The following is a 26,605-nucleotide window of genomic DNA, read 5'->3' as shown; positions in this document are numbered from 1 at the left end:
TCCCTTGAGTTTTTATATGGTGTATTTTTTCTTCATTCAGTTCCATGTATTTTTTAATTTCCCTTGAAACTTCCTTTTTGACTCATGAGTATTAGAAGTATGTTGTTCAGGTTTCATATTTGGAGGTTTTTCTGTTATCTTTGTTATTAATATCTAATTTGATTCCATTGTGATTGGAGAACATACTCTGTATGATTTAAATTCTTTAAATTTGCTAAGACTTCCTTTATGGCCCAAGATACAGCTTATCTTGATATATATTTCATGGGGACTTAAAGAGAATGTGTATTCTCTGTTGAGTATTCTGCGAATGTCAATGACATCCTGTTGGTTGATGATGTTGAGTTCTTCTGTATCCATGCTAATTTTCTATTGGGTTGTTCTATCAATTGTTAAGAGAGGAGTGTTGAGATCTCCAACTATAATTGTGGATGTGTTTATGTCTACTTTTAGTTCTATCAGTTTGCTTTCCATATTTTGCAGCTTTCTAGTTTTTCATTTGTTTCAGGCTTGTTGGTAATTGCTATTCAAGCATTTTTATCATGGCTGCTTTAAAATTTTTGGCAGCTAATTCTAACATCTCTGTCACCTTGGTGTCGGCATATATTGTCTTTTTGAATTCACTTTTAGAATTTTTTAATTTTTTAGCAGAGATGCCCAGGCTGGTCTGGAACTCCTGGTCTAAAACGATCCTCTCAGTCCAGCCTCCCAAAGCCCTGGGATAACAGGCATGAGCCAAAACACCCAGCTTTGTATTAATTCATCTTAAAATCGTCCTCGTTCTTTGTGTGATGAGTGGTTATCTACTGAAACCCAGACGTTTTCATATTATTTAATCCTTCTCTTTTTACTGGCTTTCTCTGACCCCACTTCAGCAGCAAAAGGGAGAGGCTTCACCTTGTTAACACCATGTGGGGCCAGAAGTCTAGGTTTCCCACTGGGAACCTTTGGGTGGGCTCCTGAGGACTGTTGGGTGGGTGGGTAGCAGTCCTGGCTTTCCATATGGTCTCCACTGACACCACAGTGGGAGGTGGCCTTGTCACTGTGTGGTGGTCACAGTCCTAACTTTCTACTACGTTGTGTCTGACACCACTCAGATGGGGGGAGAGAGGGGTGACTGGTGGCTGCCAGATGTGGGTGGGATTCTGGGCACCCCTCATTGTCTGGCACCCAATTTGTATAGAGCACCTAGTTCTATGTTTTCAGAGCATGCTGTCGGGAAACTGCCCTCTACCAAGGTCTCTGGCCCTCCTCCCCACACGTATGTGTCCAGAAGAAGGTCATTCTGATAACATGTGTACAGCTCAGCACATGTACCTGCTTCTGGAAATTCAGAGACTACATTAGGAAGACTAAATTCAAAGATGTTTAGAAATAATTCATACTTTGTTCATTTCAAGAGCATCTATACCCTTCACAGACAACAGTTGCTGCATCCAGGTGTTGTCAGACCCCTGGCACTCTGGGGTCCCAGGGCCACAGTCTGTGAACAATCAGACTGTGGCCTTTACTGCCAGACCCTGTGTTCTTATCGCCCTAACATTCCAAAGTCAGAAATGGGTACAATGTTAAAGGAAGGATAGGTCCATTAAGAAATTATGGCTGGGCGCAGGGGCTCATGCTTGTAATCCTAACACTTTGGGAGGCCGAGGTGGGAGGATCCCTTGAACTCAGGAGTTCTAAACCAGTCTGGGCAACATAGGGAGACCCCATCTCTACAAAAAAATAAAAGAAATAAAAATTAGAAATTAAAAAAAAGAAAAGAAATGATAGGAATCCAGGCTAAAATGACATCATTCCATTTGAATTTTAGGGCAATTATTTTGCAAACTCTAAATTATCCTAAAAAATTAAAGCAGCGTAATGCCTAGAGGAATTTTGTTTCTTCTAAGAAATGAATTTGGTTACACGGGTCCCTGAGAGGGACGGCCTAGAGGTGACAGTATGGGAAACTCTGCATGTAATTCTGGACGCACAGGGCTAGTCGACTTCGAATCATATTTGTCAGAAGGCCCCTGAGCACATTTCATTTGCCCTGCATTCCCATCAACCTCCTGCAGAGATGGGCACTGCAGCCAGCAGGCAGCAATGGCATCTGCCATCCAGGACCCCTGTCTCCAACAGCAAAGCCTCTGAGCCGGGGTTCTGAAGTGCGCCGCCCAACAAGACTGCCTGGGAGCCCTCCACGGCCTGGTGCTCGGACCCATGGGCGAGAGGCTCAGGCAGAATCTCCGGGCGGAAGTGGGCAGTGATGACTTCATGGTCCCTGCCCCGGCCCTGTGACCCCAGTGCACTGTCCGGACCCCCAGTGACCCCGAGATACTGCCCAGGCTGAGCATCCCCCACCTGGACCCTGCCTTACTCCCTCCCACCAGCACTGTTAGAAGTGCAGTCTGGGGCCCCCCCAGGACTCGCTGGGCTGAATCTGCATTCAACAGATGCTCAGGGCTCCTGTGCACTTCATTTTGAGGACCACTAGATTTAGGGGTTTATGTTTATGAATTCCTCCATGGACACAAAAAAATCCTAAAGGGCCCTCGGTGCCACTGCCCTCTGGGGATCTGAGAGGCTATTGCTGCTCTGGGTGAATCTGGGAGGCAGAGGAGTCCCCGGGGACCCCTGTGTTCCCTGCCAACCCAGCTCCAGCTGTCAGGCTCACCCTTCCACTGGGTGACCCAGAATCGGGGTGGCCGCAGCGGGGGGCCCAGGGAGCCGGTCGCCCCTCACTCGCCTGCCTCACGCCCTCCCAGGCCAGGGATGCGGCCCTAGCTGGCTCAGCCCAAGGTCGTGGACACAGTGGGTCCAGGCCGGCTCTGCTCTGACCTCAATCTCCCTCCTGAAGGAGAGGAGGGAAGGGGAAGGGCCTGTGAGTGCTGCTCACCCCGGAACGTGCCCTCACCGCAATCAGAGCAGACAAAGCTGCAGCCAAGGGCATCCCAAGAGCAGCAGGGTGAGGAACGCGGGCCTGGCCCGCCCCAGGGGCAACAGCCGGGCTGCAGCCGGCCCCTGGTGTTTGGTGAGGCGATGGCCGGCGCTGATAACTCGGCCCTGGCCTCTCCCTGGGATCCTTCGCCTGCGATGCCTTTGACCTCTGGCAGAGGAAACTATAAAGCTCGGAGGTGGGCATCTGGCCTCAGTCTGGGCGTAGAGGGTGCAGGGAGCAGACGGGAGGATCTCAGGCCAGGGACGATGGCGGCTCTGCAGGAGAAGAAGACGTGTGGCCAGCGCATGGAGGAGTTCCAGCGTTACTGCTGGAACCCGGACACGGGGCAGATGCTGGGCCGCACCCTGTCCCGGTGGGGTACGTGCGGGGGGCGGGCCGGCTGGGTGCATGGAGGGGGCTGCTCAGAGGACACAGCCTCCAGGTGAGCTCAGGAGGAGGGGAGCAGAGGGCCCCTGACAGTGAGACCCCGATGCTGCCCGGATGGCGTGGACAGGCTTCGGCCAGGGCCTCACTTGCCTCCCAGGGAAAGCGAGGGTCCCCAGAGCATCCTGAAGGCTGAGTTGACCTGGAGCCCCAGCTGCAGAACGCCGGTGGAGGGCGTCCACAGACTGGCCCCAAATGTCAGCCGTATGTCTGAGAACAGCATTTTAAAAGTATGTTTCTAAAGTGAATCATTTTGAAAATAACGTGAAAGGTGGCAACGGCGATTCCTTGGTCACACAGATTCACGCAATGACCTGAATAAGGGGCTCTGCCGAGACGCGGCTGCCAGCCCCTTTCCGGGACACCCGCTGGCGTCCAGATGCGGAGGTGGGGAGTAAACCGGGCCTGCCTCAGCCTGCAGCACCTGTGCCTTGTGCGAGGTCTGCCCTGCGGGGTCCTGTCCCCGTGGCTGCACAGAGGCGCGGGCAGCCTGGCCCTCCTGGGAGGAAAGCAGATGCCTGGGCCTCCAAGGCCACACAGGTGGTGGAAGCGTCTGCGTCTACATCAGGGCTGCCACACCCGTTCCGGGAAACGCCCTCACCCCTTATGAGAGAGTCTGGAGGAAGCACCTGTGCGCCCCCACCTCCCCCTGCGACCCCTGGGCGTCGGGATGCGGCTGAACTGGCTGGCCTGGCGCCATCCCCGGCTCCCAGGGAAGGTCAGGCCCTCCTCAGTTCCCACGGTGCCCGGCTCTGGGGGTCCCAGAGCCGAGGTGGGAATGCAAAGCCCCAGGCCCGCCCCACCTGTGTGTGTAGCTGAGACGTGCTGGGAACGCCCGCGACACGCTGCCAAGTCCCCCACACTCACCACAGTGCTGGTGAAGGCTGCAGCCCCCGCTGGAGGCTCCACGGTCTCAAAGGGCACCAGAGCCAGCTGGAGTCATGGGCGCATTTGAAGTAGAACAAATACCCCGTTCCTAGAGAGGCAGGGACCGGGGGCGGAAGGGCCTCCTGGGCCAGGCGGGGCGGCAGAGCGGGAGGCCAGGATGGGGAAGGAGCTGAGGGCGGGGGCTGGGCTGGGGGCTGCCGGCCAGGTCCTTGGAAGCCCCATCTTTTGGGCCATTCTAGATGCTGAGACTCCCATGTGCCGCCTCCTGGCTGCAGGGCCACAGAGAACCTTCCGGAATGGTCTCACTGCCTGGCCGGTAGACATGGCCTCCGTTTGGGATAAGAAAGTCTTAGGGCCCCAGGAAAACACAACTCAAGTGAAATGACAAAAACAAAAGGAATAGGACACATTATTCTTACTAATGGGGGGACGGGTGCAGGTGCAGGAGAGACAGAGTGAGCTGCACCCGGCCGGCCCCAGGAGCTGGCGGGAATGGGACTCTCAGTCACCTCCCAACCCCTCCCCTGTGCACTGCAGCGTGCCCTGAACACCGTGGTGCAAGCGGGGGCCCAGGAAGTGCAGGGAGCATGGCCCCCCCGAGCCTGGGCCCAGCCTGGCCAACCTCGGGCTCCTACCCGGGAGGCAGGGCTGAGCCGCCTGGTGGAGCTGAGACTCGCCACAGAGTGGGTCAGCAGCCACTGGGGAGACACGCACCGCCCACATCTCCACTGTGCACCACGGGCCCCAGAGTAGACCCACAGGACCCGCAGCGGGGGAACAGAGACCCCTGCCTTCACGAGCGTAGGTCCCCGGGGGGCAGGCGGCCAAGTCAAATAGAAGCCACATCAGGAGTGACCTGGGGACACTGAGGCAGGACCTGCAGGGCCAGCACCAGGGAGGCACCAGGCGTGATCCAGTGACAGGACAGAAACCCTCCACCGCCGCGGGCCCCACACTGCTGAAGCTGGAAACTCAAAACCGGAGGCTGAAGCCAAGCTGCTGTGGCCACACAAGAACGCCGTCACCAGGGACGCCCGGCGGGGAAAGGAGGGACTCAAAGTGGATGCCAGGTGAGCAAGACCCAGCCCTGAGCCCAGCTGGTGCTGGAGGGACCTGGCTCAGAGATCTGTGCTGTCCCAGCTCACAGAAGAGGACAGGCGGTCCACAGGCCACAGCCTCTCATCACAGCTCAGGGCTCCGGCCTCTTGGCCCCGTGCTCCCTTGCTTCTCTCTGACTTGGTCCTGCCCTTTGGTTGTGTTTTGGGTCACTGGAGAACGGCTCACTAAGCAGAATCCATGCCACATCAGCGGAGAGGAGGAGCAGGAGGCCCAGTTCATTACAGACTTTCCAGAAAGACAAAAGCCATAGCAAACACAAAACCGTCCTCTTCCTGCCGGTGTCTCCCTGCAAATGCCTCCTGCGATCTACACAAGCTAATCTACAGAGATGAAGACAGCACACAGGCAGTCGCCTGTGTCCAGGAGCCGCCCATGGCCACGGGGATGGTGGCTTCCATTAGGTCCTGACTCTGCAGGGGAAGCTCACAGGAGGGTCTCAGAAGCAGATGAGATGAAGCTGCACCCTGAGTCTCCGGTGCCTATGGACACCCCTGCTTCTGAGAAGAGCCATCTCCAGGGCCTCCCTTCCTCCCTTTCTCTTCCTGATGTCCTTGTGGAAGCAGGACCGGCCATGCACTTCCAGGCTGCACTATGGGTCACCATGGGCAGGACCCCACCTCTCTGCCTCAGTTTCCCTTCCTGTGATGGGGGAACCATAACTCCCCCCTCAGAGGGCCCTCGGTTCCTGCTGGAGCTGGGGTGGTGGCGCATCCTCAGCCACATCTCAAACAGCGGCTGGAGTGAAGGCAGCTGGGTGCAACGGCCTCGGGTCGCAGGATTCTGCCTATGTGGACGTCCAGACGGGCAAACCCAGAGGCAGAACGTGGCCGGTGGTGCGGCGCTGGGAGGGGATTGTAGTGACTGTTCGTGGGGACGGGGTTTCTGTTTTGGGGGAGGAGAATGTTCTGGAACTAGGTAGGGAAGATGGTCACGCCACATCACGGACGCGCTCAAGGCCACCGAATTGTGTGCGTTAAAATGGCTGACGTGGTAAATTTTGTGCCTGCCTTGTGTCGCAGTGTGGATCAGCCTGTACTACGTGGTCTTCTACGTGGTGATGACTGGGCTCTTCGCCCTGTGCCTCTATGTGCTGATGCAGACAGTGGACCCGTACACACCGGACTACCAAGACCAGCTACGGTCACCAGGTAAGTGCCAGGGATGTTGCCCCCATGCCGTGTGACAGGCCAGGCTGCCGCCTCCTGGGCTCTGGAGACGCCTGGGGGACCCGTGCCCTCCCCAGAAATGAAGCCCAGGGAAGCCAGCCCGGCAGCCCCAGGGTGAGCCACACACCCCAGCAGGTGCCCCCGAGGGCAGCCCCTGGCCCCTGAACCGGCTTTAAGAGCAGCCCCAAGGCATAAGCGGCCCCTTAGTTTCTTTCCATGAGGAAAATGACTCCAAATTATAAAATCTGACTTTGGCTTTAGTTTTAATTATGAAACAGAAGGGTTTTGTTATAGAGACAAAGTTTTTCCATCCACTTACTTCCTGTGCTTGGATATGCACATGGAATGTTTCTGCAAGGACGCACAGGAAACAGTTTCCAAGGAGCACGCCCGGGAGACCAGCAGAAAAGAGCCCGCTGGTCACCTACACATCAGCAGGGTGCAAGGACAGAGGAACAGGCATCCGAGTCGTCAGAGGCCACAGGACAGACGTCCCCATCGGTGTGCAGAGCAAGTGCAGAACCTCCTTTTCCCTTAGACCCTGCTGAAGGTTTTTATTTTAAACCATGTATAGATTTTACTCTTAACAAAATCCACTAAACAGCAACACCTAGCCTCAAATGTAAAGCCAGCTGCATCCATAGGGGACCAACTAAGCAAACTGCAGGCTTCACACAATGAAACCACATTTATGGAAAGAATGAGGTGAGTTGACACAAAATGACAGAAAAAGAGGCTCCCAATCACACGGGAAGTGGAAGTGTGTGGCCACTGGGAAGCCAGTGGTGTGTGGATGGCGGGCTGGTCCTAAGGACCTGCAGCAAACACACGTTTCTGCATCTGTGTTTCCACAGAAACAGGAAAGTGTGCAAAGGATGCACATTTGACGGTTCACATCGGGAAAGTCGACGGCTCTGGGTTTCACTCCCCGCTGTGTGCATCCTGATGTTCAGTTTTACAGTTAACATGTTGTTAGACTGCTTTTGCTCTTAACCAAAACCAGTGAAGATTTTTTTTAATGCATGTTCAAATGCAATTTTACATAGAAACCCAGGTGCAGCCTCTGGATTAGTCATCACCTGTCACAGAGCAGGCACCCAGTGGAGAGAGCCAGCCACCCCCCACCCCCCAGCATGGCAGCCAGCCAGGTTCCAGGGCCGGGGCAACTCCCAGCAGGGCCCCAGGCTGCATTCTGACTGTGCTGTCCTGGGGGTCCTTCCTTCCTGTGCTGCAGACAGTTTACTCCGAGGAGGCTCCTGGGTTGGGCCACCGCCTCTGGCGTATCCTCAGCCACTTCAGAACTGATGGCTTAAATGTGGTGAGCATTTGGAGACGCTAAGCACAAAGGTCTCTCGCTCCAGGGGTAACCTTAAGGCCGGATGTTTACGGGGAGAAAGGCCTGGAAATTGTCTACAACGTCTCTGATAACAGAACCTGGGCAGACCTCACACAGACTCTCCACGCCTTCCTAGCAGGTGAGGTGTGAAACGGCAGGTGAGGTGTGAAGCAGTGGGTGAGGTGTGAAACGGCGGGTGGGTGAGGTGTGAAACAGGTGAGGTGTGAAACGGCGGGTGGGTGAGGTGTGAAACAGGTGAGGTGTGAAACGGCGGGTGGGTGAGGTGTGAAACGGGTGAGGTGTGAAACGGCAGGTGGGTGAGGTGTGAAACGGCGGGTGGCTGAGGTGTGAAGCGGCGGGTGGGTGAGATGTGAAACGGCAGGTGGGTGAGGTGTGAAACGGGTGAGGTGTGAAATGGCAGGTGGGTGAGGTGTGAAACAGCAGGTGGGTGAGGTGTGAAACGGCGGGTGGCTGAGGTGTGAAGCGGCGGGTGGGTGAGGTGTGAAGCGGCGGGTGGGTGAGGTGTGAAGCGGCGGGTGGGTGAGGTGTGAAGCGGCGGGTGGGTGAGGTGTGAAGTGGCGGGTGGGTGAGGTGTGAAACGGGTGAGGTGTGAAACGGGTGAGGTGTGAAATGGCGGGTGGGTGAGGTGTGAAACGGGTGAGGTGTGAAACAGCGGGTGGCTGAGGTGTGAAGCGGCGGGTGGGTGAGGTGTGAAACGGGTGAGGTGTGAAGTGGCGGGTGGGTGAGGTGTGAAACGGCGGGTGGGTGAGGTGTGAAACGGGTGAGGTGTGAAACGGGTGAGGTGTGAAATGGCGGGTGGGTGAGGTGTGAAACGGGTGGGTGAGGTGTGAAACGGGTGAGGTGTGAAACAGCGGGTGGCTGAGGTGTGAAGCGGCGGGTGGGTGAGGTGTGAAACGGGTGAGGTGTGAAGTGGCGGGTGGGTGAGGTGTGAAACGGCGGGTGGGTGAGGTGTGAAACGGGTGAGGTGTGAAACGTGTGAGGTGTGAAGCAGCAGGTGAAGTGTGAAGCAGCAGGTGAGGTGTGAAACGGCTCCACAGCTTCGGCCTTTTCTATTTCATGAGAAACTCGCACTCAGGGCTTGCAAGGCCTTCCCGGGGGGCAGCCAGGCGTCAGGGCCAGGGCAGGACAGGGCTGGCAGGTGCGTCCATCTGCAGGCTACTCTCCAGCAGCCCAGGAGGACAGCATCAACTGCACCTCCGAGCAGTACTTCTTCCAGGAGAGTTTCCGCGCTCCCAACCACACCAAGTTCTCCTGCAAGTTCACGGCAGATATGCTGCAGAACTGCTCGGGCCTGGCGGATCCCAACTTCGGCTTTGAAGAAGGAAAGCCATGTTTTATTATTAAAATGAACAGGGTGAGTACTGAGGGTCTCCTTCACACGCCACTACAACAGTGCAGTCAGGGCCTCTCACCCACACCCACCACGAGGAGCACAGGTATCCTGTCTGGGGCTTGCCCAAGGGGGACAGGGACTCCGGCCTCACCACCCTGTACCTTGGTTTGGCACGCACCTGTCCCGTGTGGTTCTTAGATACAAATTTGAAACCACTGGTCAGACACCAGCACATAGCCGGCCCTCTAAAACATGTGGAAACATTTGAACAGGGGTCTCTGCAAGGCCAGGGCCCCCTTCAGGGCGGCCAGAGATGCCAGGGCCAGGTAAAGGGGCCTCAAGTTCTGGAGTCAGGATTGGGAGGGGTTTAGCACCTTCTAAAGCAGAGGCTTCCAACCTGGGACCAGGGGCCCCTTAGGGGGTGTGGGGAGGTGACCCCTGAGCCAGGCTCGAGCAGGGCAGGTCCCGGCCAGGCAGAGGGCTTGGGGCCACCACTCCATGGACCAATCAGCAGCTCTGTGCTGGGCCTCCGGGCAGCTGTGCTGTTCCTTTTCCACTTAAGAGGCTGCAGGCTTGTGCCCTCTACACCTCACGGGTCCCCCTGTCAGCCAGGGTCTCAGCACTGCCGGCATGGAGGGGCTGTGACGGGGGTCCCAGCAGGGCGTGGTGGCCACTGTGCCCGTCTCATGGCAGCTGCCACCCTCGAAGCACAGCAGGGGACGGCTGGGGCTGGAGAAGCCCAGGGAAGAGGTGTGGGGAAGGGGGCTGAAGGCCCGGGTGGGCCAGAGAGAGTTTTCTGGAAGAGCTGTGCAGAGCAGGAGGCAGGCTGGCCCGTGCTCTGCCTCAGTGCTCCACCGGACCTGGACACGGTTTGAGGGCTAAGAGCACCCCGCCCCAGCTCTGCCTCCTGCCAGCCGCCTCCTGAAGCCTGGGCCAAGTGGCTTGCTGATGGGTGGGTGGGGGGAGGGCTGTGGCTCCGAATGATGAGTTAGTGACACCTATGGGGATTCCTCCAAGGGAAGCCGCAAACCAGACCAAGGGCCCTTCTCAGTCCTGGTCAGAAAGCCCAGGCTGGGGCTGGCCAGGTCTCAGCTCCATGGGTGGATGCCGTGCACCTCACATGGCGGTGGGGGTGGGGAGCGGCCACACTCAAGCTTTTCCCTTCTAGATCGTCAAGTTCCTCCCCAGCAACGGCTCGGCCCCCAGAGTGGACTGTGCCTTCCTGGTGAGTACGGCCGCGTGGCGGGCAGGGCCGCCCCAGGAAAGGAGCTTGTCAGGGTCGTGCTGGTTCATGCTGGGCACGGCCCGCCTGGTTCTCTCCAGGAATGTCAGCCGTCGGCCCAGTAAACCAGACGTAAAGACCGAACCATCACCACAGCGAGCTCCACCATGGCGGGTAAAACCCAGCAAGGGAAACACGGGGCTTTTTTCTTATTGTTTGGCTTCCAAAAGCATCTGAGTAGCGTGTCAGCAGCACGTTTCAAAATGCCTGGTGGCGATGTGGAAAGACCAGTGCACCTTCCACCAGTTCTGTCCTTTTTATGTGCTTCTTTACAAAAAGGTTCCAGCTTGCCAGCAGCTACAGTTGTTTAACTGTGTTTAGTATACAGACTGCTAAGAGTTGGCATCAATCTCAGGCTAATTCCAGGTTGTTTTTCAAAACTGCTTTTTAAGTCAACATCTTTTAAAACTGAATTTTTTAAATTAAATGTCTTCTAAGATTTGCTTCCACCATTACACCCAAAGGCAAAGGTTTCACAGCGTGGTTCCATTACCGCGTGGAGCCTTCCCACTCGGGTGTCCCAGGGAACCTCACTTCCCTCGAAGCCTCCACTCTCGGTGGGGGCTGCGGGGATTTGCTTTTCCTTTTCTAATTTATTTGGGCCACACCGCGGCTCCTGAGATTCTAACAGATCTAAAGCACCCTTCAGCTGTTCGTGGATGACCCTGAGCTACCCACTGGGCAAGTCTCTGCTTCTGAAACGAGAGGGCCCCAATCTCACAAAAATGCGTTCACTTGTCCCACTCACACCAACTTGTAACCCAGTTTTGGCAAACCAGCCCTTGCCACTGAGCAGTGGCTACCCTCGAGTACAGACAAGCAAGCCGCCTCCCAGCTTCACCCACCTACGTCATCCTTCCAACATTTCAAGTTGTTAGAAGCACACGGAGGGGTCACTGGGCATTTTGCATGCTAACAAATCATATCCTTGCTGAGCTCTCAGCACTGATTAGAAAGATTGCATCTGATTTATGCTAAGTATGCAATAAAGTGTTTATGCAAGCACCTACACAGCGCGTGTGTGCACACACGCACACAAACGCAACGCACAGACACCGGCACACACCAGCTCCCGCCTGACTCAGGCAGTGGCCTCTCCTCCCCAGGACCAGCCCCGCGAGCTCGGCCAGCCGCTGCAGGTCGAGTACTACCCTCCCAACGGCACCTTCAGTCTGCACTACTTCCCTTATTACGGGAAGAAAGCCCAGGTAGGTTCCTTCCTTCCACGCTTCCCTCACCACAGCTGCTGAGTCCTCTCACACTTAGCAAAAGGAAAGCAATAAGCCCCTTCATGTAGAAAAATGAAACAAAGGTGTGACTTAGCCGGTCCTGACTGGAACGTTCTGCGTGTTTCCCAAGCCCAGGTTCTTGTATCTACCTGGAAACATTCCTCTCACGCAACATGAAAATACAACTCTAACTCTTCTACTTTTTTTTTTTTTTTTTGAGACAGAGTCTTGCTCTGTCACCCAGGGTGGATTGCAGCAATGCAATCTTAGCATCTTAGCTCATTGCAGCCTCAACCACCTGGGCTCAAGTGATCCTCCCACCTCAGCCTCCTAAGTAGCTGAGACCACAGGCACACACCAACATGCCCAGCTAATTTTCGTTTTTATAGAGAAAGGGTCTCAGTATGTTGCCCAGGGTGGTCTTGAACTCCTGGGCTGAAGCAATCAGCCTGCCTCAGGCTCCCAAAGTGCTAGGATTACAGGCATGAGCCACTGCGCCCAGCCTAATTTTTCTACTTCCCAGATCCTCTAAAACAACTGCATATCCACTTCGAAGACTTTCCTCCACATCACGTGCTTTTCCTGTTTCATTTTTACGTTAATCATCATAAGAGTTTGAAGCTGAATTTACTCCTGGTATTGTCTGTCCCCTCCAGACAGTTGCTTTCCATTTTTACATGGGGGGTGTTATCTCAGCAAATTCCAGGGCATGCACTCGGTCAGGGCCAGTCTTACACAAAAGGGCTGCTTCTCTGCACCAACCTGACTGTTGACACTTCCTTGCTTAGTTTTCTCTCCTTAACTTCAGAGATTTTTGAAACACCTGTCCTTTCCTCACTCCCACTTCAGCCCTACTACAGCAACCCCCTGGTGGCAGCGAAGCTCCTCAACATCCCCAGGAACGCTGAGGTCGCCATCGTGTGCAAGGTCATGGCGGAGCACGTGACCTTCAACAATCCCCACGACCCGTATGAAGGGAAAGTGGAGTTCAAACTCAAGATTGAGAAGTGAAACGGTTTGCGCAGGGGTCCTGGGCACGCCTGCGGGGTCGCTCAAGGACACCCTCCTGGTTGGGCTTACCTTGCCCGTCAGTTCCCTGCCAAATCATCCCCAAAGTGGTTTGGAGCAACGGTGTTGTCAGTGTGGGAACTCCAGAGAAGCGCCCACATCTGAAGGGCCTGCTCGCGAGTATCAGTTCTTCCTTGTTGAATTCTTACAGTTTTTAGATGGAATTTGCTGCTATAAGAATGTCCAGCTACCATGGGGACGCAAGGCAGCAACTCTCTAATTAACCAGGTCATAAAAACGATTCGTCTTCTGTGTAGACATCACTTTCATACTATAATTTATTTTTCTACACTTCAATATGAACTGCCCCCCCACATTAATATAAAAACTACTAATGCACTGATATGAAACATGGCTTACACTAATGACATTCTGAATTCTTGCTTTTAAAATTGCAATTCCTAAGTTGTAAACATAAAATATATTAAAGTTACTCTTATTGTATGTTAAAAAAAATCGTGTTTCCTGATATGGGAGAAAAATTAACTAAAAACCAAACGCTTCCTTAAAAATCTCCTTCTAAAAGTCTCCATTGCAAGCCAGGAAAATTCCAAAAACCACGTTGGTGTGGGGTTGTCACCTAAGGACGCTCACAGCTCCGGGAGGCAAACAGTGGGGAGTGAGGGTGTCGGCAGCCTGATGGTTTAAAACCCAGTTAGTTACAAACACACTTCTCGTTCACCAAGAACAAGTCTCTCCTCCAAATATAAATGTTAAGTTAGCAGCTCTAACCCTTTCAAAAAACCGAAATGAGAGCATTCTCCCAAACAAGCAAACCTGCTCTTGCTGAAGGCCACAGACTTCTCACCCAGACAGCAGTGAGGCCCGGGTCCCAGTTTCATCACGCAAGGCCACGGGCTTCTCGCCCCGATGGCGGTGTGCGGCCTGGGTCCTGACTTCACATGCTCAGCAGTGTGGCTGTTAGTACCCAAAGGGCCCCAAGCACGAGCGACTGGCGCGTCGAAGTCCGTCAGCCCCCAACAGACACACAGAAAAGTCCATGAGAAATGGTCTTGGAAGAAAGATTAAAAACCTTGCAGATATGTTGTAAGGTTAACTAGATCAATTTACCGACGGAAGATGCTGTACCAAGCGTCTCCAGTGCTTACTCCGTCAGTAAAAAACCGCCGGCAAAGATCTCGGCGCAGACGTTGAGTTCACGTCACGGGACGCGTGGCCACACTCATAGTCTGTGCTTCTCGAATGGAGGGGGCTTGTGTGCAGGTGGCGCCGCTGGCTGCCACTCAAGCTGGAGATGAGGTGGAAACACAGCTGCGGCGGGACATCTGAGACGCAGGGTGGCGGTGGCCGGCGGGTGCGACACCAGCACGGAAGACACGGTACCTGTGGGAGGGGTGGGAGCCTGTGGAATCAGGTCCTGAGCCCAGGCCGGTCCATCATGCTGGGCAGTGAGGAGTCACAGAAAGGGAAGGAAATTAGGGGCTACGCGCCAAAGATTTAAATCTGAGTTTTATTTTGCCTTTGAGAAATCAGAGGAGAGCTCTTTCAGGAACCCGGGAAGCAGAAGACAAGTCCTTGACTCACCCGAGGCAGGGCGGGAAAGGGCGGCCGTGCCAGCAAGGTTGGCTGTGAGCCCAGAGTCCTCGAGGACAGCCGCCCCGCTCACTGGGGACGCAGGAGGAAGCTGAACTGGGAGGCGGTCATGCTCCCAACCAGGAGTAAAAGTGCTGCCAGGCACAGAAATGAAGTGGGCGGTGACACCAGAATAGTCCAATGAACACAGCCCTCGACTGTGTATTAAGAACGCTCAGGGTGATATGTGGGACACCAGGGTCACCTCAGCGAGGTCATGCCATGCTGAAGGTCAGAGGTCAGAGGTGACACCACCTCAAAGTGACGGTGGAGCCATGAGGGTTCATCCCACCAGACTCTCAAAGCCAACCCTGCTGGAACCCAACACGCCTGCCACGTGTCCCATGGCCACCCAGAGCCCCCATCTCCAGGCCCTCAGAACCCTAGCCTCTTCCTCCCTCCCCAGACTCTCCATGGACACCAGAGCCCCACTCTTTCTTCAGAGGCAGGGTCTCTCTATGCTGCCCAGGCTGGCCTTGATGGCCTGGGCTCCAGCAATCCCACCCACAGGGGCACCCCCGTGCCCGATCAGAGCCCCTTCCTGATAAAGCCGGGGGCTGCTCCCGCCCCACCCTTCAGAATCACCAGCCCTGAGTTTCAACCCCCAAGGCCTGGAAGAAACACAGGCACAGGAAGCTCGCCACGGGAAGCCACGGTGCACCCGCAGGTGCTGGCTGCACACGCACCCACACAGAGCCCTCTGAGGCACGACTGCCCGCAGTTTTATGTAAGTTCCACAATCCTCGATATGCTTATGGTAATTCAAGATTAGGAAAAAATGATTCTTCTAAAACTAGTCTTCTATTGGAATTTTCAGTGATTGATTTAGCCAACTCAAATAAAACACTTAGCTCTCCTTCATACCTTCTATGTCCTTCCAATTTTTTTTTTTTGTGGTAAAATACATGTAATATAAAATCTGCTGTCTTAACCATTTGTAATGCACAGTTTGGTGGCACTGGGCACATTCACAGGGTCCTGCAGCCGTCACTGCCATCCACCTCCAGGCCCCTCCATCCTTCCAAAGAGAAGGTCTGTCCCATTCAACACTCACTCCCCATCCCCTCTCCCTCAGCTCCTGGCAACCGTTCAACTTCCTGTCTCCATGATTCGACGACTCTAAGTACCTCATATAAGTATTTTATGACGGGCATATTTCACGTAGTATAACGTCCTCAAGGGGCATCCGTGTTGTAGTGTGACAGGATTTCCTTCCAAAGATTTCGCTGTCTGTACAAACCACACTTTGCTTGTCCACTCATCCACGGATGGACACTTCGGGTGCCTCCACTGTTTAGCTACCCTGAATAGTGGTACGTGTAGACATGGGTGTACAAATGTCTCTGGGTGTATACCCTGAGCAGAATTGCCGGGCATAGGGTAATTCTGTTTTTAATTCTGTGAAGAACAGCCATTTGGTTTTTCATAGTGGCTGCGGCTCTTTACATCCCCACCGTGTACAGGGCTCTGCCTTCTCCGCATCCTCGCCAATGTTTATTTTCTATTTTATAGTTTAATCTATGTTGCCTTCATGATAGTGACGTTGAGCCCCTTTTCATGTTCTTACAAGTCATTCATAGATTTTTCTTTGGAGAAATGCTTATTCAAGCCCTTGCCTGTTTTTAAATCACGTTGTTTGGTTTTTGAGTTTTAAGAGTTCTCTATGTATCCTGGATATTAATCCCCTACCAGACACAGGGGCTGTGCACATTTTCTCCCATTCTGTGGGCTGTCTTTCTACTCTGTCAACATTGTCTTCTGATGCAAGAAAGGTTTATATTTTCATAAAGTCCACATTGTCTATTTTTCCCTGTGCCTTTGGTGTCATATCCAAAAAAATCACGGCTAAGTCCAATGCCATGAAACTTCTGCTGTTTTCTTCTTTTGTTTTTTGAGACAGAGTCTCGCTCTGTTACCCAGGCTGGAGTGCAGTGGTGCGATCTCAGCTCACTGCAACCCCTGCCTCCCAGGTTCAAGCGATTCTCCTGCCTCAGCCTCCGGAGTAGCTGGGATTACAGGTGTACTTCACGCCATCTTGCTGGGCTAGTTTTGTGTATTTTTAGTAGAGACGGGGTTTCACCTAGCTTTTACAATACTAGCCTCTTACAATACTAGCTTTTATAGTTGCCCACATATTTACCTTTACTGAGTTCTTGATTTCTTCATTTGGCTTCAAGCACACTGGTCTCAAACTCCTGACCTCAAGTGATCCACCCGCCTCAGTCCTGCAAAGTGCTGGGATTATGGGAGTGAGCCACCACACTCGGCCACTCTGTTTTCTTCTAAGAGCTTGACAGTCTTAAGCCTTACATTCAGATCTTAGGTTCATTTTGAATTAAGCTTTGCACTGAAACAGTGTTAAGGGTCCCACTTCATTTGTTTGCACATGGATAATCAGTTTTCCCATTTGTGAAAAGATCACCCTCTCCCCATCGCATGGTCCTGGCTCCCTTGTCAAAAAAATCACTTGACCAAATATGCGAGGGTGTTTGGCTGGGCTTTCTATTCTATTCCTTTAGTCTGTAGGTCTTTCATTATGCCAATACTGCTCTGTTTTGATTATTACAGATTTGCAGTTCTGAAACCAAAAGTATGAGTCCTCCAGCTTTGCTCTTCAAGATTGTTGGGGCTATTTGAGGTCACTTGAGATTCTGTATGAATTTTAGGATGAGACTTTTTATTTCTGAAAAAACAAATCATTGGGACCTTGACAGGGATTGCATGTAATCTACAGATTAAGTTGGGTAGTGTTGAAATCTTAACAATACTGTGTTCCAATATATAGCCATGGGGTGCGTTTCCATTTGTTAATTCCTCTTAGCAATGTCTTGTCATTTTCACTGTATTAAGTCTTTCACCTCCTCCAAGTTAATTCCTAAGTATTTCATTATTTTGATGCTATTGTAAATGGAATTATTTTCTTAATTCCCTTTTCATATTTTCATTGTTAGTGTACAGAAACACAAGTGATTTTCCTGTTTACTTTACAACCTGTAACCTTATTAGTTGTTTTTTAGTGGATTCTTTCAGATTTCCTGCATATAAGATCACATCAACAAATGGAGATAACTTTACTTCTTCCTTTCAAATACAAATGCCTTGTATTTATTTTTCTCACATAACTGCTTCGCTGGAACTTCCAGTACTATGTTGAATAGAAAAGGCCAGGGTGGCCATCTCTGCCTTGTTCCTTATCTTAGAGGAAAAACTTTCAGTCTTTCACTTTGATGTTTGTTCTCTTTGAGTTTTTCATATATGGCATTAACTATACTGAAGTAGTTTCCTTCTATTCCTAGTTTGTTCTTTTTGCCATAACAAGATGTTGAATTTTATAAAATACTTTTTGTACATCACTTGCAATGACTACAGCTGAACGCAGTGGCTCACACCTGTAATCCAAGCACTTTGGGGGGCCAAGGTGGGATGATCACTTGAGCCAGGAGTTCAAAACCAGCCTGGGCAACACAGAGACCCTATCTGTGCAAAATCAAAAAATTAGCCTGGCATTGTGGCACACACCTGTAGTTCTAGCTACTTGGGAGCATAAGGTGGGAGCTTGAGCCCAGGAGTTTTAGACTGCAGTGAGCTATGATCACGCCACTGCACTCCACCCTGGGTGACAGAGCAAGACTCCATCCCTAATTTAAAAAAAAAAAAAAAAAGCTGTTAATAAAACATTGAGATGATCATGATTTTTTCTTTCATTCCGTTTATGTGTGCATTACAATGATCAATTTTCTTATGTCAAAATATCTTTGCATTCTAAAAATAAATCCCCCTAGGTCATGGTGTGCAATCTTCTAAATACGCTGCTAGCATTTACGTTGCATGATCTTTGAAATACGCTGCTAGCATTTACGTTGCATGATCTTTGAAATACGCTGCCAGTATTTTGTTGAGGATTTCTGCATCAGTGCTCCTCAGGCATGTTGGTATTTTGTGCTTGTGGTGTCTTTGGCTTTGATATCAGGGTAGTAACGGTGGCTTCACAGAATCAGAATGTATTCCCACCTCTTCCATTTTTTGGAAAAGCTTGAGGACTGGTAGTTATTTTTCAAATGTTTCGCAGAATTCACCAGGGAAGCCACTAGGTCCAAAGTGAGATTTTAAAGGACTGATTCAATCTCCTTACTAGTCAAAGGTCTATTCAGATTTTTACTTATTTTTATTAAATCTGGGTAGGTTTTGTCTCTAGGAATTTGTCCATTTCATCTAGGTTTTAAAATATGTTGACACACAATTGTTCCTATTATTCTCTCATAATCCTTTTTATTTCTGTAGAGCCAGTAGAAATGTCCCCATTTTCATTTCTGATTTTAGTAATGTCAATCTTTCTTAGTATACCTAACTAAAGGTTTGTCGGTTTTATTGATCTAAACACACTTTTCGGTTTCTTGATCTTCTCCATTGTTTTTGTTCTCTAATTTTAGCTCTGCTCTAATTTTTATTAAATTGTCTTCCCTCTACTTGCTATGGGTTTAGATTTTTTTCTAGTGCCTGAAACTAAGTGGATTCTTTCAGATTTCCTGCATATAAGATCACATCTTGCAGGGCAGGTCTAGTGGCAGCACACTTCCTCAGCTTTTGTTTATCTGGGAATGTCTTAATTTCGCCCTCACTTTTGAAGGACAGTTTTGTCAGTTGTAGAATTCTTGGTAGTTTATTGTTTTTCTTTTAGCAGTTTGAATATACTGGCCCACTACTTTGTGGCCTCCAGTTTCTGAGGAAAACTCTGTGGATAATTTTATTGGGGGCCCCTTGTATGTGATGAATTGCTCCTACTCTGCTGCTTTCAAGGTCTTCTCTGTCTTTTGAAAGCTTAATTATAATGTGTCTCGGTGTGGATCTCTGAGTTTATCTTCCTTGGAGTTCATGGTGCATCTTGGATGTTTATATTCACGTCTTTTATTAAACTTGGTGCGTTTTCAGCCATTATTATCTTCAAATATTCTCTCTGCCCCTTTCTTTCTCTTCTCCTTCATAGACCCCACAACATGTGCACTGGTCAGCCTGATGGTGTCCTGCAGGCCCCACAGGCTCTGTTCACTTCAATCTTTTCTCTATTTGCTCCTCAGACTCAGTTATTTCCACTGTCCTGTCTTCAAATTTGCTACTTCTGCCTTTGAATCACTCTGATGAATTTTTCATTTCAGTTACTGTACTTTTCAGCTACAGAATTTCTTGTTGGTTTTTCAGGTTGTCTGCCTCATTACGATCCTTGCATTTGGTTCTATTTTCATTCTCTTGACTTTCTGCACATGTTCTTTGGCTTCCGTGAGCATCTTTAACAGTTATTTAAAAGTATTTGTCTAGTGTACCTGCCAACAGATCCTTTTCAAGGACAGTTTGTTTTTATTTTTTTCCCTTTGAATGGGCCATACTTTGCTATTTCTTGGTATGCCTTGTCACTGTTTGTTGAAAACTGGACATCTGAATCTATTACTGTGGTACAACTCTGAAAAGAAGTCTCCTGTTCCCCGGGATTTGCCATTTTTGTTATTGCTGTGTTTATTGCTTTTTTGACAGCTCTAGGCTGTACCTGTGCCATGGTTCAGCCTGAGGTGTAAATGTAAGGTCTTCTCGGGTCTTTTCTGAGCCTCTCCCTGGGCAGCCCCATATATACAACACAGTTGTTTTTATACGTCCTAGTCTTCAATGTCTGGCTCCCAAAAGGGGAAAGAGAAAAATGAAGGAACAGAGGTCGGGGTAGAAAGCTGAAATGGACCAAAATTAACTGCAATGTGCTGACCAAGCCTCCCTTGAAAGCTTTAAGCCTTCAGTAGATTCCGTAGTTACAGAACAGCTGCATCAGGCAGATCCTGCCCGTGAGGTAGACATCTACCTGGGCAGCCAGATTCCTGGTGCTCCCTATTCCACCATCTTCCCAGAATCCTCTCAATCTTATTCTTGTTCTCAAAGTCAAACTTTTAAATTTTGTCTCAATTTTCATTGTGAAAAAAGGCCAAGGAACTTGGCTTATCTTTCTCTGCACCACAGGCACCAAAAAGGAAGGTGCCTCTTTGCCCTGTGTCCACCAAGACCTCCACCCTTGGCCACGTTCCACCTTTTCAGGGTGGGCTCCTGGAGGATGTGCCTCAGACAACATGTGGTGGTGGGGTTTGCACCCACAGGGACCACCCGGGCCCACCGCGTCTGGGCCTAACAACCTACTTTCTCACTCAAGTATAAAGTAAAACCAACAAGACAGACAAATTTCTAGATAATAATCCTGAATTAGAGAAACACAGCTTGTTTAAAATGCCCATGCGCGTTTTATTAATAAAAACTAACAGTGCCAAGTTAAACAAGTCAAACAATTAAAGTCTCTTTATATACCATAAAATATTACAGAAAAGTTTATTTGTGTTTCAATAAAAAGACTATCGTTTTAGAACAGGCAGCTAATAGCAACTGTGCAGTTAATGGGTTTTGTGAATAAATTTTAAAAGAGACTACTGCCTGTCCTTAAATTCCTTTTTGTTTTTATAAAAAAAGAACTATTAAAAATGATTGACAAATTTTGAGTTAAAAAATTGTTAAAACATTCTCTATATTTAATTTCAATTTTATAATAGATTACAGGAAGATGCTTATGAAACAAATACATTTGTTTCAGTACATGTCTTTAAATGATAGACTTATAAGTATGTAAACAACTATATAATAAAAGGTTTCCAAACGCTGCCTGTAAGAAATCAGGCAAATTTTACCATAAGCAATAAACCATTCCAAGCCTTCCAGACAGTCTCCATAGCCGCACCAGCATGGCAATAAGCTTTAACCAAACGAAAACAAACAAACAAAAGCACTTCGCAATTTGTTGCTGCAAAACAGGGAGAGAAAAGAGTGTACAAACTTGATGGAATCACAACAGTCAATATAATTTAAGGGACAATAAAGTCAATAAGGTTGATGGTGTTTATTGTTTAAAAAGTCGAATTCTGCTGTTTGCTTGGGGCTGTTTAGAAAGTTGGATTCTGCTGTTTGCTTGGACACCGTACCACTGAACAAACTCCACAGAGTCTCGCTATCCGCCAGCAGGGGCGCCGTCCAAACTCACGGCAAATAAGCGGCATCAGGGGCTCACCATCCACAACAGGAGGTGTTTTATTTTCATGGATGTGGTTGAAATACAATTTCTTCAGCAAACTCAGCAAAAACTTTTCAGGGGCAAAAATGAACTCTGCACTTAAAGAAAAATAGCAAATGAAAACACAAAATCCTAACCAGTAAATAAACGCTCTGCATCAGCACACTGGTATCAAAACACACATCCACAGCACGTCCTAATCCTACGGGAAACAATCCTTGCTTATCAGAGGTGCGTATCTAAATTCAATAGCTTACCAATATCTTCTTGGGAGTAGGCCAAAAGGAAACAGAAAACCCACATTAAAAAAGAAGTTTCTTTTCGCTGAAGGTTTTCCTGAAGCCGAGTCTGAAGTGGGGGGGGCGTCAGTCGCTGAAGGTTTTCCTGAAGCCGAGTCTGAAGTGGGGGGGGCGTCAGTCGTCCTCGTCATTCTCGTTGAAGTCGTCGTCCTCCTCGTCATCCTCCCCGACGTAGGACACCGGAGTCTCCACCCTGGAGCCGCTGTACTGAGACCCATTGGAGCTTGTGGCCAGCATCCCATCTGCACCGTTGGTCAGGTCACTGCAAGGCAGGAGGCGGATGGCGCGGTCAGTGCAGGCGGCCCACTCAGCCTCCCCCCGCCTCAGGGCTTGTGGCCAAATGACAGGCTGTGCCCCACAGGTGTGGGTTTTGTCAGTCACACAAACAGAACGGGGAGGTTGAGTGTCTGCACTACAGCACGCCAGCGCTCTGGCACTTACTCCATCTCTGTCTGGTTCTCTTCTGGCCCTGTCTCCTGGAACCCATAACGACAGAAACAGGAGGCTGAGCAGAGCCACACGCTGCCTCTCCCTCCTCATCATTCCATCAGGAGCAGTGCCCCAGAGGGAACAAACTGTAAAACCATTAGATCCCTCCCTCCGGGACTTTCACTCATAACCAGCAACAGGAAAAAAGAGAGCCTGGGGCAGGACAGGATGGAGTCCAGAGCGTGGGTCGAATCTGGCAGCGGGGACTGAGAACCCAGAGGGCTGGCAGCACCACAAAAACCTACCACCAACCAGAGCTCACTACGTTCCTAACATTTAAAGATGTTTTCAATTAACATAAAACCATATGTACATATTTTAATACATTTTAATGGTATTTATTAACACTACAATAAAAATGTGTCAATGTGCCTTTTGATGAAGTAATTCTGTATCTTGGAAACAAGTCAGAAATGGTGAGAAATTCAGCCGTAAAGCTGCTCACTGCAGTTTTTATTCTAACTGGGAACTACCTAGATGTCCTTTCATGCGGTACTTGTATAAAATGTCTCATCATGCCACTATGAAAATCGGTATTTCGTAAGAAATGGTAACAGCTTTGTTTCCGTTGTTATGAAAAACTGACAAGTCTGAAGAATCACATCCATAAAAAGGATTATGTGATGATAAAAGTCCTAAAAATACCCACATCCCACCTCATGGAAGAAGCAGCATTAAACATGTTTACAGACTGACCGCCACACGTTCACACACAGCTACAACAGAAGGAGAACCGGCCTCTGTCAAAAGCTTGTCACCAAAGTCCTTTCTTCCATCACCACCTCACTGATCCTTGCCACAGATCAGTAACTCATCAATCACCAGTCTCACCTTACAGGTGAGAAGGCCAAGGCTGGCTTTGCACTTCCAGAGCTGGCCAGGAAGCTACACGTGCCCGACACACCTGTTACATCTCATGGCCACAGCACATCCCAACGCAGGCTCAAGCACACTGAAACTCACTATGTCGAGCCCTGTTACCCGGACCCATAGGTTACTGAGTTCTTGTATTTCTAATTAAAGATTTTATTAACACTTAAGATTAATATAAAGTAATACTATATATTGTATCACAATGCAATATAAAAGTTAATAAAATCATTGTTTTGTTAATATTTACCATAAAAGTTATATTTATCTTTGAAGCACTAAGATCAATACCTAGGGACACCATTCTACTCTGTGGGATTGCAGGTCAAAGATTAAATACAAATTTATTTAAATAAAGGCCCTTTAATAGCATAGAAACAATATATATTCATACAATAAAATGTAAGCTGAAAAATGCACGGAACAAAATATGTGTGCTGTGACCACAGACGCGTTCTGAAAAATACGTGCGCTGTGATTGCAGACGCGTTCTGAAAAATACGTGTACCATAATCACAGATGCGTTCGCAAAAATACATGCACTGTGATCGCAGCACGTGCGCCGAGACCGCAGACGCGTTCTGAAAAACACGTGCGCCGTGATCACAGACGCGTTCTGAAAAATACATGCGCCGTGATGGCAGACACGTTCTGTAAAATACATGCGCTATGACCACAGATGCATTCTGAAAAACACATGCACCATGACCGCAGACGCGTTCTGAAAAATGTGTGCTGTGATCGCAGACACGTTCTGAAAACTACGTGCGCCCAGACCGCAGACGCGTTCTGAAAAATGGGAGAAAAAACCTGGAAATACTTGCTATTACTTGGGCTGCCGGGGACAGGAGGATTTGGGTGGTTTTCATTCCTACTTTACTTATTAGGTGATACTTTGAAAAAAAACCACCATGTATTACTTTCAGTTTTTAGTGAGCAGAAAGCAACTAAGAAAAGCAGCTCTCCACACAGGGAAAGCCAGCGGGGCCCCACTGCCTGGACAGACAAGCCACGTCAGAGCAGCCACAGACCTGATGGCCACACCTGAGACGGCTGCCCTGCCTTGGCCCCTGGACCCCGGGGGAGGCCCAGATGACGCCTCTCCCACACCCTCAACGACTGTCACCTGGCAGAGAACCTTGTGCCGTTAGACGTGGAACCTGCCGTCGTGATGAACACGCCTCCAACAGTTCCCTGAGCCATTTCTGAAAAGGGAAAGAAAATAAGCGAATGGTCATGAAACAGAAACAACACAAGACGCACAGGCAACCAACAAAATGACGCGCAGTTCCACAGGACAGACGGCTGTAGAAGCTTCCGGATATCCTTCGCTTGTCCAGTATTTTCCACACTGCGCCACGGAGCAGGACATCCCGCTGTGCAGTCACATAAGCCTGTCTTCTCTAAAAAGGCAAGAACAGCCTTGCAATAAATACCTGCACACACTGACTTACAAATGGCACACGTGTGCTGCTGCCTCAGTATCATACCCATCGTGAAACGGAACCGAATCAAAGTGTCGAGCTGAAACCCTCTTCCCACAGCCCATCCTGGCAGCTCCATGAAGCACGGGACAGAGGCCGGGGTCAGGGCCCAGCCCACGTGGGCGGCCAGAGCCCACTGTCACCTGACAACATGGACCAGCCAGATTTTCACAAGATCTGGGGCAGTCTAAGAGCTCAGGGAGGAATCTCTGACCCTCTCAGGGAATAAATCTACACCCCAAGTTTAGGCTAACAAGAGAAGGATCAGCAGATATGACACCTTCACAATTTCTCACCTTAAAGCCATCCTGCTGTCAGTGGCTGGGACCCTACGGCCCCCAAGGAAAGAATTCACCAGAACAGAAAAAAAGCTCCTTCAACAAAAGCTCCTGTGCTCCTGGCCCTCCGGAGCAGGACGTGAATGACTCTGAAATGCTTTTTCTTGGTGACTTTGCCCTAGTGACCAATCAGCTACCATCAGTGGGTGGGATCAGCGATCCAACTGCACTTCTCAAAGAATCTCAACTTCTACTTCTGGGCCTACTTGGAGGGTAAAATCCTGACTTAGCACCTCCTCACACAAACCACATAGGAAATCCACACGAGCCACCTGTGGACTCAAGGCCCCCATATCCAGTGGGTCATGGCACTGGCTGGACCCCACCCCAGCCACACCCCTGCCCTCATCCCCCTCACAGCCCCTTTGTCTTTGCTCCTGGCCCTACACACGTGGGCCTGATCTCAGCAAGACACATCCCGAGCCGGGAGGGGAGGGTGCCGTCCGAGGCTGGGGGCCACTCCTCACACAGCCGAGCCGGGAGGGGAGGGCACCGTCCGAGGCTGGGGGCCATTCCTCACACAGCCACGCCAGGTTGTCTGGGCATTGCTGACCTGTCACGTACGGCTCCAGAGCCTTGGGGACCAGACTTCTGGCCATTTTAAGGTCTTCGGCAGAGCAGCTCCCCGACTCCAGCCCGCAAGCCATGCCCATCCGCTTCAGCACTTCTATGTCATCGTGGATTTCAAATGTGTTGTCAAAATTAAACAGATACTCAAATCTGAAGGGGAAAGGCACAGTCAGAAAGACAGGGTCTCCCAGCGGAGATGGTACACACTGGGGTGGAGCCAGGACGGCTGACCCGCTGACCGCCACACACAGCCTCCCGGTTCCCAGTCATCAGTGTCTCCTCACAGAATTTATAAACTCCGAAGTAAATGAGATGAGAGGCAAATCGAGGCCTATTCTCCCCAGGAGGACATGCCCTAAGGCACACGCTCCCGGAACAGAGACCTTCCATCTGCCACATGGCGGCAGCCTCCCACCACCCCCCAATGGACAGCAATTTGTGCAACATTTGCTATTTGTACAACATTTAAAACTTGTCCTAGTGACAATACCAACAGGGTCAGCTCCCTAAAAAAGAGATGCGTGACCAGGGAACAGCTCCCCGCCCACAACCTACTTGTCATTGGAGATGCTGCAGTCGATGACCGTCTTCTTGCTGGTGTTGACGATGATGAAGGGCAGGTGGATGACTGAGTTGGGTGGCGGTGGCCGGCTGGCCTGCTGCTCCGCATGCCGGTTTCTCTGCACCAGGTTCTTGAAGGCAATTTGCTAAAAAAAATAAGAGGAGCCAGGTGGCCCGTGGCGGCACAAGAACGCAGCCCCTGTGCTCGAGGGGTCCTCACAGCCCTCCCTGCGTCCACGTGACAGCGAGGAGTTGGCCTGGACATCTGAAAGGCCAGCGCCGGCTGCTGGGTGCTGACCTCTGCCACCCAGGGAGAAAAGCGCTCACGAAACGGGATCCTGAGGGGAGAACTAAGGGAAAGCGGGCGCACAGCCATCCGTGCCCTGATAAAAGTGTCCTCCACGGCAACGGCGCTCACACCGCATAGCCATCCGTGCCCGTGATAAAAACGTCCGCCACGGCAACGGCGCTCAACAAAACACCAGTTTTGGAAGTTGATTCC

The 26,605-nt window shown here is 50.6% G+C and overlaps 2 protein-coding genes across 2 annotated transcripts in view; one reads left to right on the top strand and one right to left on the bottom strand.

Moving 5' to 3' along the window:
- The first annotated feature begins 3,152 nt into the window (after positions 1-3,152).
- Positions 3,153-13,321, top strand: ATP4B (ATPase H+/K+ transporting subunit beta). The gene is made up of 7 exons (XM_001146058.6): positions 3,153-3,301; positions 6,394-6,522; positions 7,902-8,015; positions 9,052-9,251; positions 10,399-10,455; positions 11,619-11,720; positions 12,591-13,321. Exons 1-7 carry the CDS (start codon positions 3,190-3,192, stop codon positions 12,750-12,752), a joined length of 876 nt encoding a protein of 291 aa, XP_001146058.4. The 5' UTR covers positions 3,153-3,189; the 3' UTR covers positions 12,753-13,321.
- A 7,614-nt stretch (positions 13,322-20,935) lies between these two features.
- The window catches only part of TFDP1 (transcription factor Dp-1), a gene marked incomplete at its 5' end in the record, with an annotated part of 29,734 nt that continues 24,064 nt past the window's right edge, over positions 20,936-26,605 (bottom strand). Inside the window, 4 exon segments of the mRNA NM_001251920.1 lie at positions 20,936-22,053; positions 24,277-24,355; positions 25,526-25,692; positions 26,098-26,249. Coding sequence (NP_001238849.1) covers positions 21,906-22,053; positions 24,277-24,355; positions 25,526-25,692; positions 26,098-26,249 — 546 coding nt within the window.

The sequence above is a fragment of the Pan troglodytes genome, chromosome 14 (assembly GCF_028858775.2).
Source record: "Pan troglodytes isolate AG18354 chromosome 14, NHGRI_mPanTro3-v2.0_pri, whole genome shotgun sequence".
In the NCBI taxonomy this organism is placed as follows: Eukaryota; Metazoa; Chordata; class Mammalia; order Primates; family Hominidae; genus Pan; species Pan troglodytes.
This window is presented reverse-complemented; position numbering and strand designations above follow the sequence as displayed.

Coding starts and splice junctions, on each gene's coding strand:
- ATP4B (XM_001146058.6), top strand. CDS start 3,190: ATGGCGGCTCTGCAGGAGAAGAAGACGTGTGGCCAGCGCATGGAGGAG. Junction 8,016..9,051: donor TCTCCACGCCTTCCTAGCAG/GTGAGGTGTGAA, acceptor GTCCATCTGCAG/GCTACTCTCCAGCAGCCCAG. Junction 9,252..10,398: donor TTATTATTAAAATGAACAGG/GTGAGTACTGAG, acceptor TTTCCCTTCTAG/ATCGTCAAGTTCCTCCCCAG.